Source organism: Conger conger, chromosome 8, assembly GCF_963514075.1.
Source record: "Conger conger chromosome 8, fConCon1.1, whole genome shotgun sequence".
Lineage (NCBI taxonomy): Eukaryota > Metazoa > Chordata > Actinopteri > Anguilliformes > Congridae > Conger > Conger conger.
In genome coordinates this window covers 45,057,365-45,077,875 of record NC_083767.1, presented here as the reverse complement: position 1 = coordinate 45,077,875, position 20,511 = coordinate 45,057,365, and the positions used below count along the sequence as shown (strand labels likewise).

General features: G+C 46.7%; 1 protein-coding gene across 1 annotated transcript in view; it reads right to left on the bottom strand.

Annotated features, from left to right (window-relative positions):
• Window positions 1-20,511, bottom strand: part of exoc4 (exocyst complex component 4) — a 155,824-nt gene that overhangs the window by 93,268 nt on the left and 42,045 nt on the right. Inside the window, exons 9-10 of the mRNA XM_061253074.1 lie at window positions 19,913-20,001; window positions 2,179-2,275 (exon numbers count right to left, since the gene is read on the bottom strand). Of these exons, the coding sequence (XP_061109058.1) occupies window positions 2,179-2,275; window positions 19,913-20,001 (186 nt within the window). The remainder of the gene's footprint in view (window positions 1-2,178; window positions 2,276-19,912; window positions 20,002-20,511) is intronic.

Sequence of the window (20,511 nt, the reverse complement as noted above, 5' to 3'; positions counted from 1 at the left end):
GCGGGCCGCAGCGATGATGGAGGAGAATGGATGAGCGTATGGGCAGGGAGCTGACAGAGCTGTCTGTGAGTGACTGGGTCAGGGAGAGAGAGGGAACGATCACGCGGGATCAATGGTACAGGCTCCGCTGGGCCTGTCCGCGGTGCACTGTGACCTGTGTTGTAAACTATGCTGTATGCTATGCTATGCTATGCTAGGCATATGCTATGCTATGCTCTGCTTATCCTATGCTGTATGCTATGTTATGCTACACTTGGCGAATGCTACGATGTATGCTGTGCTGTGCTGTACGCTGTATATATGCTGTGGAAAAACAGGAAGTGAGGCTGCACAGGGCAGAGTGAGCTCCTTTGAGATCTTGGGCCGAGTCCTGTGCACATTGTTATCAGCATAACTCATGTTGTACAGTTTAATTAAACCCCTTCGCCTTTTTTCTTACCGTGTCCCACGACAAAACATTTCTCTGAATGTGACTTTGTACATAGGTCAGAACCCAAGGGAAAGTGTTTAATTGTGTTTGCATGAATCTGGGTCAGGGTCAATTTGGAATTCAATTAGAATGCACCAAGAAACTGGCGAATTGGAACTGTAATCCAATGGAATGGAATACCTTGGGATATCTTGAATATCTTAAGAATATAGAAACTAAATGACTGATTATTTTCATAACATGTTATCGAATTCTATTAAATCATAATCGCCTCTGAAGTATAAACTAGATCTAATTGATTGAAATAAACCACATACGTTTATATATTGCATACATTCATTTTGTGCATCACTCATATAGGGCCCAATGGCTTTGAAGATGCAGAGTGCTTTACTCTAACCTACAATCTTTAATGGAAACACAAGGGCAAGGGTCAAGGATCGATGTTCAGTGATATAGTCCCAAGGGAGACGTGCAGACTCAATTGCTACTTGAGCTGAACGCTGCTCTGCTTTAGGTTCAAGAGGGAGTGGAGAAGCACTCTAGTGAGCAACGAGCCAATGGGCTCAATCCAATCGCTTATCTTCGACCACTTTTTTTCTTTTCTTGCTCCTGACGCGGAAATCGATCAAGGTCCACCATCTTTAAGGACATTCCAACCAGTTAAATGTTCCTTTGAGGACCTGGAAGTGAAAGTTAGGAACTCCAAATATTCCTTTGAGCACAGAAACATGAGTGTATGCTTCGCGGAAGTATTTTTTCAGAAAATGTGACGTATAAATGATCGACCTGTGTATCCACCTGTCCCCATCTACCACGCATCTGCCAAGTCTGTAACTGACGTGACTTTGAACGGACATTTGAAGGAGCAAGGACATTCCATTTGCCAAGATTTCTCTACCTTCACTTCCTTTTCTCGCCTCTTTTTCTAGCGTCTCCCAATGGGTGGAGCTAGGGGTAGGAAAAGGAGCAAGGAAAATAATAAAATATGTGAAAAATAGGCGATTGGAAAGAGCCAAACGTCATCCCAGCTGAATGAAGTCCTCCCGACCATGGCAATGGATGAGTGTGTCACCAGACACAGTTGGAACTGGCACGGTCTGGACTTACAGACACTAGAACAGGGCCTTAACAGGATGAGCCACCCGCAGCCACACAAATCTTTATTTTCCCTACTTTGTTTACTTTAGAAAAACATCCACAGGGGGAAAAGCACATTCGTTTTCCTTAAACGCGCAATTTTGCAGTCTGACAGAAAGAAAGCTTAGTCACAGTCCGCCAAAACATTGGCAGTCCAAAAGGCTTCTCCAAGCAGCCCAAGGACAGACACAACAAAGCAAGCGAGGCGCTGCTGACAGTTAACAAAACAAAAACTCTCCTCTCTCAAACTTCCTTCCATTCAAATTAATTCACATCCCAATTCAAATTCAAAAGCCACCTCAATAATTCAGGGGCTGAACTGGAATTCAGTAAGACGTAAGGTTTCATTCTGAACTGATTCCAACCCTGTTGAAACATCTAAAGGAGAAGAAGGCAAGGCCAACAGTTGCAGCTGAGTTACTCATACAGTCCCATGGTACCTCAGCTCTAAACACACCGGTTAAGCCAGCCAAATGGCAAGTTTAACCAAGACTCTTAGCCTCTTTCCCCCTCCATCCCCCATTCGAAAAGAAGAAAACAAGGTATACCTGTGCCTCCATTTTGTTAAAGAGAAAGAGAAATGGAACACGAGCCGTAAGATGTCCTACCTGAGCAGAGGCTGGAAGATGACGGTGATGTTCCTTGCTCCCGGCTTGCACACAAACTTCATCTCCCCTCCTTCGATCAGGTTATCGTCCGCTCCCCCTGAAAGGGCAGGGAGAAACAGGGCCTTTAGAGAAGGGGCTTGTGTTCCTAAGGGAAACACACTTTTAAATAAGGAGCCTGGGTTCGTCAAGGCAGAAACAGGGGGTTGTAGAGAAGCAGGGGCTCGTGTTTGCAAGGGGAACTCCACCGGGTCCTGCTTACTGCACAGCACTCGCTTCTGCAAATAATCTCAGCTCTGTGATAGGATATTATGTCAAGATGTGAGCTGTGTAGGACACATCTGCAGATTAGTGTTCATAGTGTAATAACCACTAAAGGTCAGCAAATAAGTGTGACAAGTGTGATATTATCTGTTGGGATAACAGCCCCTTCACCTGGAACTACCACCTCCAAACCCCCCCCCCCCATCCTGTCTCTCTTTCAGTGTCCCTCCCCCTCTCCGTCCAGCTGTCCGTGAGTAGCGGGGAGACCCCCCCTTTCCCGTGGCCTCGGTGGCGACCGCGCGGGGAAGGCCAACGGGGAGGCGCAGCGGCGCGCTCTAACGACCTCCTCTGATTAACGGAAGCGGCCGCACGGATTAATGGGAAAATGGCCGCCCCTGCTACAGAACGAGCCTCCAGCGAACCCAACACAGAGCAGGTTAATGAGAAAATCATTGCCGTGCGACTCGCTGAGGCAGAAGGCCGAAAATCAAGAGCGCGCCTCCTTATTACCTCCAGCCACCCTGAAGTAATCGATATAATCGACGGGAGAGGGGGGGTTAGAGGAATCGCGCTCGCTGTCAATAAAAGGACCCCCGAATGGCAAACTGTGCACGTCCCAGCGGGCCAATGAATATAAATACAGTCTGACGGCGCTGTGCGACAGTGTCATTCATTAGATCTCACACCGCTGCTCACCGAGGGGGGGGCCCGCTCGCCCGCGTCACAACGTCTATCCTTAATAAGTGTATGAGAACAAATCGCCCCGTGTGTTTTAAAATCGATGCCTCGATCGCATTTAACAAGCGCTTTCTGCGAGCGCCCATTCCGTGGGTGCGCGGAGCTCTCCGTTCGTGAGAACGCTACAAACCCGCTCATTTTCGCCATTTCGGCTCTCGGACCCACGCGGTTGTCGGGGCTCGTTGCGTGGGAACCGCGGCGACGTGCCGTGCTGCTTCAGAGTGCGCCATAACGCAACGCTCGGGAAACGTTCCCAAAACATTCGCACACTGTAATTCAATGGCGTTCATCTCCGTGCCCGGAGGTTGATATTCCGGGTCGCTTCAGTTCGGCGTGCTTCCGTGCAGTTTGGTCACGCGCCTGGTCCATATAAGGAACGATCTGCGTATAAACTCCGGTCTATATCTGCTTCAATCCCCCGGGTACGACTCTCTGATTTACCACCCACCGCCGCATTCAAGTAGATAACCGCCACAGTTCGGCCAAAGCACTGCTTTCCCGCTCTTTACAATTTACAGCCCTTTTTAATGGAAAACCTTCTGTTGACGACCACAAATCATCTCTCAGACTCCCGAACCGGCATTCTGAGTTCTCTTTAAAAAGAGAAAGGATTCTTTACCGAATCTAAAAGCTTTCAGTCTGCAACTCTTTCCAATTGTTTCCGTGAAACTCACTGCAGTGGAAAGCAAATCTTGTTGCTAAGTGGAAATGGAGCCCACGTCCAATTTTCTCCTCCTCTCTCTCTCTCATGCCTTTCCTCACTGCCAATTTAATTAAGACTCAATTACACCCCCAAAACAAAGCTGCTTCTCTCACTAGGGCAGAGGAGAGAGAGAGGGAGAGAGAGAGAGAGAAAGAGAGAGAAGGAGAGAGAGGCAGAAGAGAGTCTCCCTAAGCTGATTTTACCACCTCTGTCATTCCAAAATCCCTGGAACGCAAGAACACAGACACAAGCATACGTACAAATAAAAGGCAAACACACACACGCTTGTTTAAAAAAAACTGACACAACTAAAAAAAAGACTACACTTCTCTGGTTTCTACCCCTCTACTTTTAAAAAAATGTGTGTTTTCTGTTCTGGCACAAACTCATAAATGGGCACCAAAGAGCAAGCGCATTTAAAAGTGTGACAGTTAAGAGTTCCAGGCTTGACTGATGGAGAACCGCTGTCCTCAGGATCGTTTCATCAGCCAATAAAAACCAAACCCTGAGCGCATACGCCGAATGGGTGATGACTATTAGAAAACAATCTGTTAAGCATTACCAGGCAGACAAATGAACTGGCAGGCTTAAGAGATGAATGGGGCCCTCGAAGTCTTAAGAAATCACATTCATCCCCTCGAGAGCACAGCCAAATACTGTATGCCTACACAACCTCATCAACTGATGATTAAAATATACTGCAAGATTGCGTTTCTGGTCTTTTGGTCTATGAAGAAATATGAAATACATATAAAAGTACTCATTGTATTTAATGTTTCTGGCCAAAAAACAAGATCTAAAGACAATCATTTTGAACAACTGTACCCAATTATTCTGCCAACCATTCAGGGGATATATATATAAGCACATACAGTATGATATGAAATTAGTTTATTATTATTGTTATCAAACCATCACATAACTCGATATATGATGAAGCATGTTTCCCAGGTACTGTACAAGAGAAACAACGCTAATAGGCATGCAAAAACCACCTTTTTTACTTTTTGTATATCAATCATATCATATTTAACAGGTACCTTAAACAAACCTGGACAAACAGTGGTCGTGATATCAGAATTTCAGCGAAACGTCAGTCCAGTGACCTTGTGAGTGCGAGCTCATTCCCCATGACACTCATTAATAGTGCAATTAAGTCCTTTAATGATCACTTTAGCACCTCCCCCCCCAGGTTCGATATGGATTTGCCCAAGTAAATGTCTCACAAATTCAGGCAGATACCAAACTGAAAAGTAGGGGTGGTACACTCTTCCCACTGCACGACTGGACAATTTGTTGAAATGCGGAGATGTGTTTTTAAATTGTGCCGATAATTACAGTGTTTACTGATCTAAAATGCGAGCATTTGTACAGCGATTTGCATTTACTGCCGAATGCTCTCGCAATATCACAATTCATAACGCAAATCGTTTCCGGCCAATAAAGCATTTTTAACTCGAATGCATAATTGAGAGAAAATGATAGAAAGAGAGAGTGAGAGAGAGAGCGCTGGATGGCTGGTAACAGCATTTTATTATAAACTCATAAAGAAACAGCACATCCATCTGCAACAGATCCAAAAGGAGTTAGCCATTACAAATATTCTACCTTGTGTTAATGTCACGAGTTATCAATCTTAATGACTCCTTTTAGCACATAATGTACTACAAGTTTATTATTGTAATAGTATGAGGGGGACAGAGAGAGAAAGAAAGAGACCACAGTGCAGAAGAACAGAAAAGGGGGGCAGCGGAAATACTGATATTGAGTGCGCTTCATTCTCTTTAATAGCCATCGTCAATATCTCAACGGCTGTTGGCTGAAACAGCAGGTGGAAAGTGTATGAAAGGCTTCTGCTCTTACACAGCCAGCAGTGTTGTGAATTGCTTCAAATCTTTTTGGATGTTCTTTCTTTTCCCCGCATGAAAAGCGATGATGTGAGAGTTATCTCACGTCTCGGAGTCGCGCGCGGACGGCAGGCGCGAGACGCCCTCGCCACGCCTCGCGCAGCACTCCCGCCAAAAACACCGCGGGCGAAAAAGACGTCTCCGGCCCGTCGCGGGCCCTTCCAGGCACTGCGCTTCGGCGTGGCTGAGGCGGCTGGCTGGGGGAGGCCAGGTGGTGTCGGGGCCCGTCGACGCCGGAACTCCGGGAGAGTCCACGAGCGGGATCGGACGGAAGGCTCCGGAAACCGTATCTGCGGATGGCCCCATGGCGCAGACCGCGCCTCTCGAGGTCCCAGGACGGGGCTCGCGGGGAGGTAGGGTGCGAAACGCAGGTGCGAAAGCGTGCGAGCGAACATGTGAAACAGGAGATTTCCCCAGACACACGGTGTAATCCTGGATTAGGCACACGGGTGCACTGCTCCTTCACAAGCCCCCCCCCCCAGGGGAAAACAAGGGTGTGACACATTATAGCAGCCCCCCCACAAACACAATCAACCCAGTCAGTGACTTAGTGAAATTGCATTAGCTAACTTCCCTGGGACTGACAAGGAAGGCTTTTGATCTGTAATGAATTCTGCCAGGATCTGAGGAAATAGGGAGTTTCTGAACCACATGCGACGAACATGCCTCTGTAGACTCTGACTGGGTGTGTGTGTGTGTGCGCGTACGTACATGTGCGTGCAAGCGCGTTTGTGTGTGTTCGTGTGCGTGTGTGCGTGTGTACGTACGCGTGTGCAGATGTATGTATATGTACACGCGCTTGTGTATGTGTGTGTATGTGAGTGTGTGTATGTGTCCCTACCTGTGTGTGTGTGTGTGTGTGTGTGTGTGAGAGAGGGTGTATGTGAGTGTGTGTATGCGTCCCTGCCTGTGTGTGTGTGTGTGTGTGTGTGTGTGTGTGTGTGAGTGTGTATGTGTCCCTGCCTGTGTGTGTGTGTGTGTGAGCGCGTGTGAGGGTGTATGTGAGTGCGTGTATGTGTCCCTGCCTGTGGGTGTGTGTGTGAGGGTGTATGTGAGTGCGTGTATATGTCCCTGCCTGTGTGTGTGTGTGTGTGTGTGTGCGCGCGTGTGTGTGTGCATGTGTTTGAGTGTGCTATGGTCAGACTGGGTCTCAGAACAGAAAAACAGAGGCGGTGTAAAGCCTGCTGTAAACCCCTGTTGGAGGGGTGTGCGGGGCTCTGGGGCACTCTGTCAGCGTGATCAGAAAGGTCAGCACTTCCTGCTCAAAGCGCCCACGCTGGCGGCCCCACAGAGGCGGCCCCCGTAATCAAACGCACTGCGGACCAAACAAGCCAGGCACGAGCCCCGAGCCATGCAGCACCGGCGGGGGGAGAATCTCCCAGCAAACGAACCGTCCAAACACCCCCACGTCATACACCACTTATTCCCATTTATAAACGTTAAACTGTGTTTTTACATTGTGCCGGGACTACTTTCCTACCGACGCAATGCAGCCTCTTCACTATCAAGGACCTGTGAACTAGTACAGATATACTATAGAACTATGTGATACAGTTTCCTCAAGCAGTGGGCGCATGGCTATAGGAAATAGATCCAACTGAAAATAAAATATAAATAAACATATTTGTTTGAAGAACAACCTGGTCATATACACACATACAACTTCCCTGTGAAAGCCATTTATGTGTTACTGAATTTATTTTCCTGATGAAGAAGACAAACCCAGGAATGCCCCGATACCCACCACTATAAAGCTAGCAGTAATCAGAAAATAAGTACCCGAGATATCCTTCATCGCACACACAACCTGTCAGGGCCAAACAGATCATTTAAAAATCCTGAAAGTGAACTATCACTTTAAGAGATGGGCCACATAAAATTTCCTCATAAAATGAGTTGTGGGCTCAGACATTTTGGGAACCACCGCTCTAGAAGACCACGGACCATTTCAGAATTTACGGCATTTAATTTCCACAGGTAAGGGGTCAAACTTCCGGAACGTGGGCAGTGCGGTCGATGCGGGCAAACTGGGACAGAATTTTAGTGAAGGTCAGGAGGTCAGAAGGCCTGTCATGGTAACGGCCCGGAGGGGGGCACAGAGGCAGGCCCGTACAGCAGAACCACCAGCGCTAATAAGATCAGGTGACTTCAATAATTCATGAGCGCCACTGAGCGCCTGGTTATAATTCCGCTGCATTGTCGCCACATGTGATTGGCTCCTAATGAGCTCCTTCTATTATTAAAATTAATTTGAGGGGGATGATATCCGAGCCCTGGCCAGCAGACTGTAGAAGCGAACTGGGAAAATGTTGACGACACGGGATAATAATAATTAAAAATTTAAAAAGGGGAAGAAAAAAAAAAGAAAGAAAAAAAACCTGTAAATTGAGTTGGATTAATTATTGAGCTCTGAATGTCACATGCCACACCGGCTTGGCTGCTCGGAACCAGCGCAGCTGTCTGTAACCGCCCCCTCCCCCTCTTAAAAAAAAAAAAAACTCCAGCCATATGCTTGTTTATTCGTTGGCTCCTTTCGCACTCACAGGACGTTTCAGAATTCCTCACCTTCCAAACACGGCGTCCTGTGCCTTCGCATAACCGTCAAGGGAAAAATAACTTCTTCAACCCCTCCTTAGCTTAACTTCACCACACATTTTTTAAATTCATTATTTTGTGCGTATATTTGCGGTTTACGCGGCTGGTCACAGGGACCGTCTCAGGCTGTCTTCAGCATCGGCCCTGCCAGCCGGCCGTCTTAAAATGCCGCTCACGTTCCACACAAAAACCGTTTGTTTGTCTTCTCTTCCTGAAGGTGTCCTCGGCCACCTTCTGCGCCGTGCAGCAGCTGGATTACCAAAAATAAAGACACAAAAAACCAGGAACAGATTTACCCCCAACAGAGAGCTGAGGGAATACCTGTGGCTAACAGGAGGCCCCAAAATTCTCTCAGATTCAGATTCAGATTCACGAAACTTTATTTATCCTCAAGGGGCAACGCACAACACTCACTGCAGTCCTTACGTGTGAGAGAGAGAGAGGGATGATTTATTGCAGGGATCGTCAAATCACAGTCCCCAAGGGCTGAGAACTGTTGGTTTTCCACCCCGCCTTTACCTGGGAGTAAGGTGTGAAGACAGTGCTCCTGATTGGCCTTGTGACTTCACACTAACTGTTCAGTTAATTACCCGGTAGAAAAAAAACGAGGGCTGGATTTAGATTTGAGGGCCAGATTTGATGATCCATGATGCAGAGGCTTCATGGCGAGATGGATAAATATTTGCATACAACCCATCCTCCTCAATGTAAAATCAGCATTTTCTAGCAGGACTGCAGTGACTGACAGTAAAGAGACTAAGCTTCACTGCATGGGGTTCATCACACAATTCATGTTCTTACACTTTTCTCATAGTGGCCAAGCATTTAGATTTCACTCCAGTCAGGCTCCAGAGCTGCCTGTTTATGACTGACCTGCAGGTTAAACTGCATGACTCTTCTGGGTCAGCTGTCTTGATTCCTTGACTACCATCTTTAAATGTGCAAAATCACAAATACGTGATCAGAATGTTCTCACCTGAAACCTACTCTTCAAATGGTAAATACGATCTTCGTATCCTGAATGACTGGACTTATTCAACACAGCATGCTCTGTGGAACCATTTCTAAGAACGTGGTTGTTATTAAGAACAGAATCAATGTCGTCTTAATTGGTCGAACCGAGCAGAGACGTGATGAGTCATCCTGCCAAATCGTCCGAGAAGCTCTGCACGGCTGAACCGATGTCCTCTCCGTTCGGCTGATTAAAACCTGTCCTCTCCTTCGCTGACCCTTCACCGCCTGCGCTAACGCGTTTCCGTAATTAACCCGACCGTCGCTGGAGGAGGACTCCGGCCGCAGAGGAAGACCAGGTGTTCCTTCCCGATGCTTTTATAGATCTTCCTCTTACTCCGGTTCCTTCACGAGCCCACGGGTCTAACAATGCCCCCAATCAGCAGGGGGGAAGACTGAAGGAGACCTGCTGATGACAGCTCGGTGCTGATTACAATTAACACTGCGAGCGCCATACAGACTCATCCCTCCCCCCCAACCATGACTCCCGAGCCCCGGCCTTCATTACAGACCACACACCCGTTCACACGCAGACAGGAGACTGACCTTATCAAAGACATGAAGAGGGTTTGTTTTGGTTTTTTTTCTTTTGCCACCGATACAATTCCCAGGCGTAAATATTTGAAGACTTCTGAACCACATTCGTACACTGCCCGCTCAACTAGCCCACTGGAGGGGGAGAAACATTTTTTAAATCAGCTCATTTCCCACCTAATGAAATGTATTTGGGCAGTAGAGTCTAGCTACAGCATTTATGTTCTTTTGACCCTGTGCACTTATAATTGCATTCATGGACCCCTGACATTTAGCAAAACGCTAAAGGGAATCATAACATAGCCTTTTTAACCAACTTCAGCCCACACTTTCGCACAGTTTGGAGACAAATTTGTAGGCTGTCTTATTGCTCCGGTCTCCTAGTCCTCTAATAATAAGATCTTGGTTTCTTCTCTCCAGTAGAAAATATTAGCCAGTTATAAGTTCATGTTCGCTTGAGAAGTGAAAGTTCTCTTACCTTACTGGCAATATTTTTGTCTTATTTAGCACAAAGGTAAAATAAACAAGATGCTAAGTCTTTATAAAAGACTAAAACAGTTAGTGCTCAGGTTTTGCAGGGCAGGGGAGCCTCTGCCCTTGTGCCACTAGCCCCTTCCTCCTCTTCCTCCACAGGGGGTCCCCCTCTTCACACAGACCCTCCGCAGGCCGACTGCAGCCCCCCCTGGCGACAGGAACGTTGCTGTGGCACAACGAGACGGGGCCGGCCCTCAGACCGCAGCAGCAACAGGGACGAATAACGTTCGTCACCTCATCGCTACCGTGGTCAGCTTCCGTGCGCGGCCGCCGGCGACATCATCAAAAGCCGCTCCGCAGCGTATCTCCGGCACAGGAAAACTCAATCTGAGCGCATCGCCGCCCCATTCAGAGAGATCACAGAAACGCACTCCACCGCCAGTTCAACAGCAGCCCGATTCAATCGGCTGGCTCCCCTGGAATCCAACCCGCGATTTTATCAACAGCAGATTAAAAAGAGGAATCAAACCGTGATGTTATTTCAGAGATAAGCATCTCCGTAAAATTACCTGCGAACAAAGTGCATATGAGGGAATCGAATGCGGCCATCGTCTGACTGCCATTTTATTATTTTCCCCGGTGCGATTACGGAAAAGCACACAAGTTCCTGTGCCTATGAAGCGTGAAACAAACACCGTGTCCCAAGCTGTGCTCAAATCAAACCGCTAATCTTAAATGACCAGCCAGCGGCCAAGCAAAGTGACACAATTCTAGTTTATTTACTTTACACTGATAAAAACTTCTGGCTAGTGCTACTTGAATCATTATTTGTGGGGGAAGCACAGAAAAGAGTTCACCCCACCTCAACTCGGACCATTCCAGTGAACATTTTAATGGTGAAAAGTCAATTCATGTCAAAACAACACAACCCATTTCCACCACTCTAGACGCCTAAACTCTTGCTTTCGCTCATTGAGATTCCCAACATTTTTTAACAAAACAAACCAATTTAAGGCATAATAAATTACAATTTCATGTCAGTTTCCACCCTAATGAGGTGAAGGAAAATACCACTTCGGAGCAGAAACAAAATGGCGGCCTGTGGCTCACTCAAAGATTTCCACAGAAGGCGTAACCCTCCGGATGACCTCATTAACAGTGCTTCTCCCAACACTACGCTCTGCGTCCACAGGGAAGAGGCCTCGGAATGAGAACACACAAACACCATCCGTATTCATTTACCAGCTGAGATCTATATTACACACCTGTCTGACAGGCTGTGCTTTAAACCAACCACCATCCGAGTCCTGTGTCTCTCTGTGGGGAAAAAGTCAGTGGGAGTTCAGTGAAAAATTCTCTCTCTCATCTTTACCATTTTAAAAAAGGGCTTTGAGCAAAGGCACACGGTGCCTAAGCAGTGGCTGTATTCTGCTGAAGTAATTAAGCATCAAAGAGAATTGCCTTTTTGAATGTTTGCACACCGCTTCTTTGATTGTCCATAGTTGGGCGTGAGTCTTCTTGTTCACAAGTAAAATGGGGATTTGCACATTTCTAAACCCAGATGCATGTTAACGGGTGAATATATCTTCGGGATGCATTCTGCAAGACAACGTACCCAAAGTGGAGTCAAATATGAAAAAAAAAACATGATATTTCATTCTGTGCAGCCAATGCAATTTAGTTTTAATGTGTGAATGCTCAGAGGGGATATAACACACACACACACACACACACACACACGCCTGGTGCCCCACCCAAACCCCGCTACACCCCTCTGAAGACCCACCCATGGGCTCAGACACGCGGTTTGTAACGGAGCGCTTTAAAACGAAAGTAGAGAGCTGACTGAGTCGGCTGTGGATTTAAAGGTCGATCGCTCTCCCCTCGATCGGCTCGCCGAGGCTTCGACAGAATGCAGCTTATTTACTCTGGACGCGCCCCACTCTCTGTCTCCTGTAATGAGTTTCTTTCCTGTCAAAACATCCCTCCTCCCCGACAAAAAAACCACAAACAAATAAAACCCCATTGAGCTATGGCGTGTCGCAACAGCTAAATACAGCCCAGATTCATCTTTTAAACAATCCTCCTATCCACGATATATGGTAACGGCCACGGCTGATTGGCTTTGCATATTGAATGATGACTGGCGCTGGGTTTATATCGAGCGTCAGCTCAAGACGTAACCAATACTGCCGTCACGGAGAAACAAACACCCAGCGGTCGTCTGTAAAAAAAAAAAAAAAAAAAGAGTCTTATTTGTTTTATTTAATTTAGCGAGAGAGAACAAGCGTGTTGGGGGACCGGAGCACAGGGAATGAATAAACGGTGTGAATAAGGCGGAAACGGCAACATGACCAGAGTAATTAACTGAGAGTCTTATTTCCTTCTTTCTGCAAATTGAAACCCTACAGAGGAAATCATTTACCTGATGAATGCTAACACCGCTACGCGCAGGGAGAGGTGTGCGAGACTCTCGGTTTCTGCCGTCTGAGCGCACGTTTGGCGAAGCCCGGCTCGCGGACGCCATGGAAGGTTCCGGTAACTTTCCGTGAGGGCGAAAGACCACATCCGTCGATGTGGGTAATGCGGTCAAGACCGCGCGCGGAGAATCTCATTGACTCGGGCGGGAGCTGAGGGTTAAGCACATTTCCGTTCGCAGCCGCATTCAGCGGCCCGCTGCACCTGCAGCCATTTCGCCAGAAAAATATGCTCAGCCATGAACTGCCGTGCGAAAGTGTTTTCTTGAGTGGCATCACGGGGGGACCGGGGTCCGGTTTGACCTCATTTCCGTCGCTGTGCGCCGGTTCCAGTGACTGCTCCACTGGGCAGGATCACAAAGAGCCGCTCGGGCGCAGAGGCGGAAGCTCCAGTCTCAGTCCGGTCTCTTACAAGAAAAGATGATTTATGGTTTTTAAATTCAGTGACTTAAGTTTGTAATGGGTGGCACGGTGGTGCAGTTGATAGCCCTGTCGCATCACAGCAAGAAGGTCCTGGGTTCAAACGCATTTTCTGTTAGCATGTTCTCCCTGAGTCCGAGTTGGTTTCCTCTGGGTATTGCCTCGCCCAGTCCAAAGACATGCAGGCTAGGCTAATTGGAGATTCTAAATTGTGTGAGTGCGTGAGTCAATGGTGTGTCGGCCCTGCAATGGATTGGCGACGTGTCCAGAGTGTATTCCTGCCTCCCGCCCACTGCATGCTGGGATAGGCCTCCAGCCACCAAACACAAAGGAAATGCTGATCAAATTACACAGACTAGAAGTGAAGGGAGCAATCTCCAGCATGGCGTGTGAGCTGGACATATGGGAGGCTGAATCTAAATGCTGAACCGCATGCTTGATTTCTCCAATGGATCCACCCTTCAATGTTTGCAACAAGGGCTTCGGGACCAGATCAGATAATGTGGACAGCATTGAAACGGCGGATTCCCACTGCTAATGAAAATGAATGACATTTTCCACCAGCCATTACTGCACAAAGCAGGGGGTGTAACTGGGGCAGTTTATCCTTTCACTGTTAAATATTTGACTTTATGATGATTAAACTGTTTTTACCAAATCGGATTTAAATTATTTGGCGTGATCACAGCGGATTAGATGAGTTTCAACAATGTGTTCTTCTGCCTTAGCAGCTGTGTCAATAATTCCATAAAAACAAACTATGAATTGGATCCAACTTTCTGTGTATGCGGGCATATTCTATTGAGTGCAGGTAATAACTTAAAGACTGATCAATTTTACATTAATTTTTCATTTTGTGTATAAAGGCAACAATCTAATCTCAAAAAGCAATAATAAGTCTGATGTGGGGACCATTTTAACACATAAGTACGCAACAGAAAGGAGTTAGGGTGGAGATTAATCATTGTAAAAGCTTTTAGGGCTAATATAAGACCACCTGGGAGAAGCTAAGTCTAAGTCTAAGAATTAAACATGACAAAAACTGATAGTAGGAAAGACAAAAAAACAAAAACAAAAAAACTTTGTATCAGCACTTTTTTCTTTTTTTCCATAGTACTTTTTTGATGCAATAAATAAGGCTGCTTTCATAATGAAATATAAATAACCAATATTGCCTCTCATTTCAGAACTCAGGAAAACATTATGACTTATCCATGACTGACAGAAAACGGTATAACAAATTAACTCGGTTTGAAATCCCACTCGAGACACACAGCAAGAAACACAAAGTAAGACACAAAAGTCACGTGTCGTATTGCTTCTACGTTCCACATACGCGTGGAGTCCACTGTTAGCGTGCGGTAGACGAGCCTTAACGCTGCATGGCGTCTCACTGCCCTGGGCCTGTCCGGACAATGGTGCGACTTCCTACAGCTACGGGCTCATCACAATGGGATTATCCCTCTTATAAAGGCATAGCAACAAGATCTCACACTGCAGTCTGGCAGCAGGATTATCTCCCACTGAAGTGTGCCTATCTGTTCAGCAGCATAACGTTTTAATGTAGTGCGCCTCTCACCAACTTATGCTCTCTCAGTATAAAAGCACAGCTGCAGAATGAAGCGCTCAAGTCACTGAAGTTTTCTACACAAAAGCAATTCAATTACACATCTAAACCAAATCGGTAGAACAGTGCCGATGTGAAACGTATTGTATTCATTTGTGCATTAATTACAAAATGGCACCTAGTAGGTAGGAGAATGTTCATTTTTGTGCTGCAGAGGTAATGTTCCATACCATATTGAGTATTTTCTTCAGGTATCCTGCATTTACTTTTGTTTACAAAACGAATAGTTTTTTAACTTCACACGTACTGGTTACGAATGGGACAGAGTAAAGAACCGGACACGCCTCAGGACATAGAAACTGGATGAGAGTTTCTCTCTGAACCAGTCGTCAGACGACGTGACGCGGAAGGTTCCTTGGCCACATATGGAAGGCGGCGATGCAGCTGGGCGGCCATTTTGTGTTAACGGCCCCATCTTCTCCGGCCTCATCAAGGCCGCTCTGCCGCTGGGGCTAATGAGCAGTCGTAAGTTATGCAGAAGCGTCGTCGTAAACCTCTGACACCGCACTATAACGCGCGCGGCGGACGTTTACATTAATTACAGCTGGGCCGTGCCCTGCATGCAGGAGGACTCAGGAAAAAAAGAGCAGATTTTCACAGCCTGGATCATTCGCCAACTTGCGCAAACAACTTCAAATCTAGACTTGAATATTTTTCCCACAAACTAGTACCGTTTCTTTAACTAGTATCTTTTTTATCCTTTCGACAAAACGATAATAGTTAAGAATGAAACACCGAATCCATCATAAGCATCATCCGAACCAAACTTATCGACTGTGTTTCTACATTTTGTTTCCAAAAATTCTGAACCTAACCAACCGCATATTCCCTCTCTGTATCACCAGGCCAATAAGAATTCTCAAATGCTTCCATCATATTTGCTTTTAAAATGTGGCACAGTGGTTCGTAAACTGGGCTTGCAAAGATAACGGTAAGATCTGTGCTAAGATCGGAGCTGTTGGGCCCCTGAGCAAGGCCCTTAACCCAACATTGCTCCAGGGAGGATTGTCCCCTGCTGAGTCTAATCAACTCTAAGTCGCTTTGGAAAAAATCATCAGCTAAATAACTTGTAATGTAATGTGAATGAATGCAAAAAAAAAAAAAATCAAAAAAAAAAAAAAATGTTCCTAAACTGTGTCCACTGCCGCTCTTAAACATCCAATCCCCGACTTGATAAGATCCGCTTCTCCATGGGAAAGTGAGACAAAGAGAGGGGTTCCTAAAGCGCCCTTAGCACCTGCTCCTGTCCATTACGGCGCAGGGAGTAATGGGAATAATGGAATAATGCCTTCAGTGTGACAATCAGGAGACGATGCGCGCAGACACAAGCCGTCTCGCACACACCCGCGGTACTCCTCTCTTGTGGCAGACTTTGACAAATCATTCAGCGCTAATCCACCCGCCGAACCAAAACGGGAACAAGCCACATAATCTACGCGCGGAAGGCGCAGATCAATCACGCGGCTTAATGACACCGAAGGAACCAGACAGAAACAATCCGACAGACAATCAATCACCGCGTTGATTGGCTGGATTAACCTGCATTTATCAGGTGCTTTGCCTTGGTTTAATTTTGAAAAACCCATCGACTTTTTCCCCCACCACAGAATTTACCTTTAATTTCAAATTACGATTATCTGTGGGATAAATCATAATGGTAAGGTCAAGTATTGAAAATCTGTTCAACAAAATACCCTAGTTAGCCTTCAGTGCCAATGAAAGAGCGCAGACAGAATTAGATAACGATTATAGCCTACGTTTCCATTTGAGGAGGAAAAAAAAAACAAAAACAGAAATGTACCGCTTCACGGTAATGGTCGAGACCAGTATCTCTGAGTGCAGGGAGCTTTCAAAGCCCCTCAGAGCCTTGACGTGACACGGGAGAGTGTGGGAAATGGTTGTGACACGAAGCCAGTGCTAACGTGCTGGAGAATGCCTCTCCTCTTTGTGTCAGGATGACAAGACGTTATCATGCTAACCTTTAGCAGACGGCGGGGCAAGATTTCCATTATAAAAATGTCAGCCCTGCTTCTCATAATCTGGTGGAGCCGATGCGCTGTTTACGGACAGGACCAGTGACGGATTCGAACGCACACCTACGCACTTCAATACCTTTTTTTTCGGAGACTTTTTAATTATCACCTCCTTGCTCCAGTCGAGTGACAGAAAACAACACTCACATGCTGGATGACCAGTCACTCTGCATAGAAAGCTCTCTCAAGATGTCTGAAGCACAGGTTGGACATACAAAAGCAAGGCTAGAGGGGCTTCCTCAATCTAACCTCTGGGGTGCTTTGACAAAATATTCAGCAAGCTGTAAAATAAACGGACACGTGAACAATGAAGTTTGACTAAAAACGGGGGGAAAAAAATAACAATCAGTTGCTTGAAGAATGCACAATACAGACATCCAAATAATTGGTATTTTCCAAGGATATTTTTTCGCGTTTCTGCACACAATGGCTTTTCCAATTTCAGAACGCGGTATCGGCCGTCTCTCCGCCACAACACGGCTCGCAGGTGCGAGCGCGCGCGGGAACGCAATCAATTCCTGAAATGAAGTTTTAACCAGTCTAACTCCCAGAGGTGTGCTTTAGTGGAAACGGCTGTAATTAAGCCGCGCGCGCGCGCGGTGAGGCTTCCTCCCGCCGTAATGAATTTTCCCGCCGCGCTGGCGTCCGCTAGCCGGGACGCGCGGGCGTCGCGCGCTCAAAGGGGAGCCGACATCAAAGGGGCTCTTTGTCTCCGTCGCGGTTACAGCGAGCGCGGGGCGCTATGGGAGACGACAGCCGCGACGTCTTACTCAAAGAGACGCCATCAAACGCGTCTCTCCCCCGGTAAAGGGAGACGGCGGCGGACGCGCGGAGACGCTCTGATGCTGCCGGGGCGTTTAGACGCAGGGATGGCGGCGAGTGATCTGGATTACGCTGCGCGGCTCTGCGTCTGTCACAGCGGGGCGGAGAGGCGTTCGGCGTGAAATGGGCCGGAAATAAAGTCAATTTATTTTGTTTTTTTCAATAACTTCATTTGGAAGATTGGGAGTCTGAGGCATTCTGCGGGATAAGTGAAATGCTACCTGCGTTCGACAAACTCGTAAACTACACCCCCCCACCCCACACTCACACACACACACACACACACACACAAAATCTCTGCTACTTCCAACAGCATAAAGTCATACAGCAACATGTAAACTTGGTTTGATTGAACTGAATATGTCCTTATGGCTAAGTGCGTTTGGCCGAATCCACTCCTGAGTCTGAACCATCACCTCACATAATGCCAGGACAAAACAATGGTTTAACCCAGCAAGGGTGAACCAGAGGGACATTTTCTCCTTTCAAACATGCTAGCAGCTGTCGCTAGTGAGACATGCACAGGACTTCGGATCTCCGGCCTGTAGCACTGAAAAGCCCCAGGGTAGTACAGGAGAAAATAATCATCCTGGTGTGTGAGTGCAGGTGGCATCGAGGTGACGTACAACTGGAAACAAAAGGGGTGAGAACATTTTCCAAAAGAAAAAAAATGAACAATTAACGTGGTGCTTTGAACCAGACTAAATGTGGCAGAAGGCGGGGCATCATACACTCCCACCCCCCCCCTCCCCCAGGTTATGATGTTCAAACCGGAGACAGAGACGAAACGGCACGTGAGGCGTGTTGGTCTGAAACAATATCCTCCCCACACTCGCTGTCCACCTGTTACACCTGAAGCTCCGGGCCGCGTTCGCCGTCAGGCCATAAAACACGTCAACTTAAATAAGCTCAATTTCCATCGTCACCGAAACGTTTCCTCAGATTGAGTCTGAGCGGAGGTAGCAGGCACTTTAGTAGATAAATAATCACTTATCACGTAATCACTCAGAAATAACCCCATCATTATTCCTGGCATTGCAGAGCCTACGACTCGCACTTTCTTCTCGGGTATAAATTTCAATACGCCGTGTTTCTCTCCGAGTCTCATTCGGCGAATTCGCGTTTGTTCACGATCTGCCTAAACAAATTTACCAGACCGAAGCTCCAGAATCGCTCAGCGTCTCCCCAGCCATTTTCTCTCCCTCTCAGTGGCCCGCTCCCCCATTAGCGGAGTGAAATAGTCCGTTAAATGAACTCTGATACTGTGTTTTCTGCCCCTCTTGGACTCATATAAACTCATAAATCATAAAAAGGTTAGCGGCGCATTAACACCAAGCATTTGACTGCACATCCTCTCCTCCTCTCTCTCTCCATCTCTTTATCCATTTCCCGGGCTGAGCGAATCATAAATCCACGAGGTAATGCTCTGTGCTACCGAGCAGACAAATCTGGCAACCCGGCCCTACATTTCATCTGGGTCCCTGGTACAGTATATCAGCATATTCATGCCTAAACCTATTCTGCTTGTAAAGATATACAGGATTAAATAAGAAAGGATTTTGGAAGTCTCCATAATTGATAATGCAAAGATCCAAAATCCTTTATTTTCCAAGTAGTGTATTTTAAAAGATATGTACAATAATTGTTTTCATTTGAAAACATCACAATAATGTGGTAAATTGAAATACAGCCATTAATAAATGAAACACAGCCATTCACTTTGTATGTAGTTTCTCTCACACACATTAAGAAGTAGAAAAGGTTTGTAAAACTATGTTTGTGATGTTCTGAAATGGCAAGGGACAACGGCACTTGTGTTAGTTCTGGACCAATGTGCTGGATGGCTAGCTCATTACCTGCTGGCAGAAATAGCCTCCAGCAACATGTAGGCCATGCCTGTGCGAGTTTCATAGACACAGATGAAGCACAGTCGTGGACTAAATCAAATTTACAATGGAGATTACATCCATCCATATAAAAACTCAATTTAGTCCAAGACTAACCTTAATCCATGTCTGTGAAACCATGTCTGAGTTCATTAATGCAAATGTCATATAAAGAAATTTAATAATCCGTCACTCTCCCTCCCTTCCTTCTTTCCCTCCCTCTTTCCCTCCCTCCGCAGTACTCACCCTGCAGTTCCCCGCTCTTGCTGTAGAGCTCTCTCCTCTGCTCCCTGAGGTAGGCGCTCATGCTGATGGCGTGAGAGGAGGACTCAAACCTGTCAGAACATAATAGAGAGAGAGTTACTCCACATCACAGCCCCCAGCCTGTATGGGTGTGAAGACCTGGGTTCAGAGAGTATTCGCATTCATATATTTCATATCGGGGGGGGCGACATAGCTCAGGCAGTAAGAGCAGTCGTCTGGCAGTCGGAGGGTTGCCGGTTCGATCCCCCGCCCAGGCTGTGTCCAAGTGTCCCTGAGCAAGACACCTAACCCCCAAATGCCCCTGACGAGCTGGTCGGCACCTTGCATGGCAGCCAATCGCCGTTGGTGTGTGTATGAATGGGTGAATGAGAAGCATCAATTGTACAGCACTTTGGATAAAGGCGCTATATAAATGCCAACCATTTACCATTTATATATTTGACAAAGCTTGTCTGGTGTATTTAAACAGGTGCAAAATACAGCTATGACCATCTTGAAATCACCAGCTACCAGCAGTTTCAAATCATAGCTTGATTTGCTTTTTTCAACAGGGAAACCACAAGGTCCTCCTAGCAGGCCCA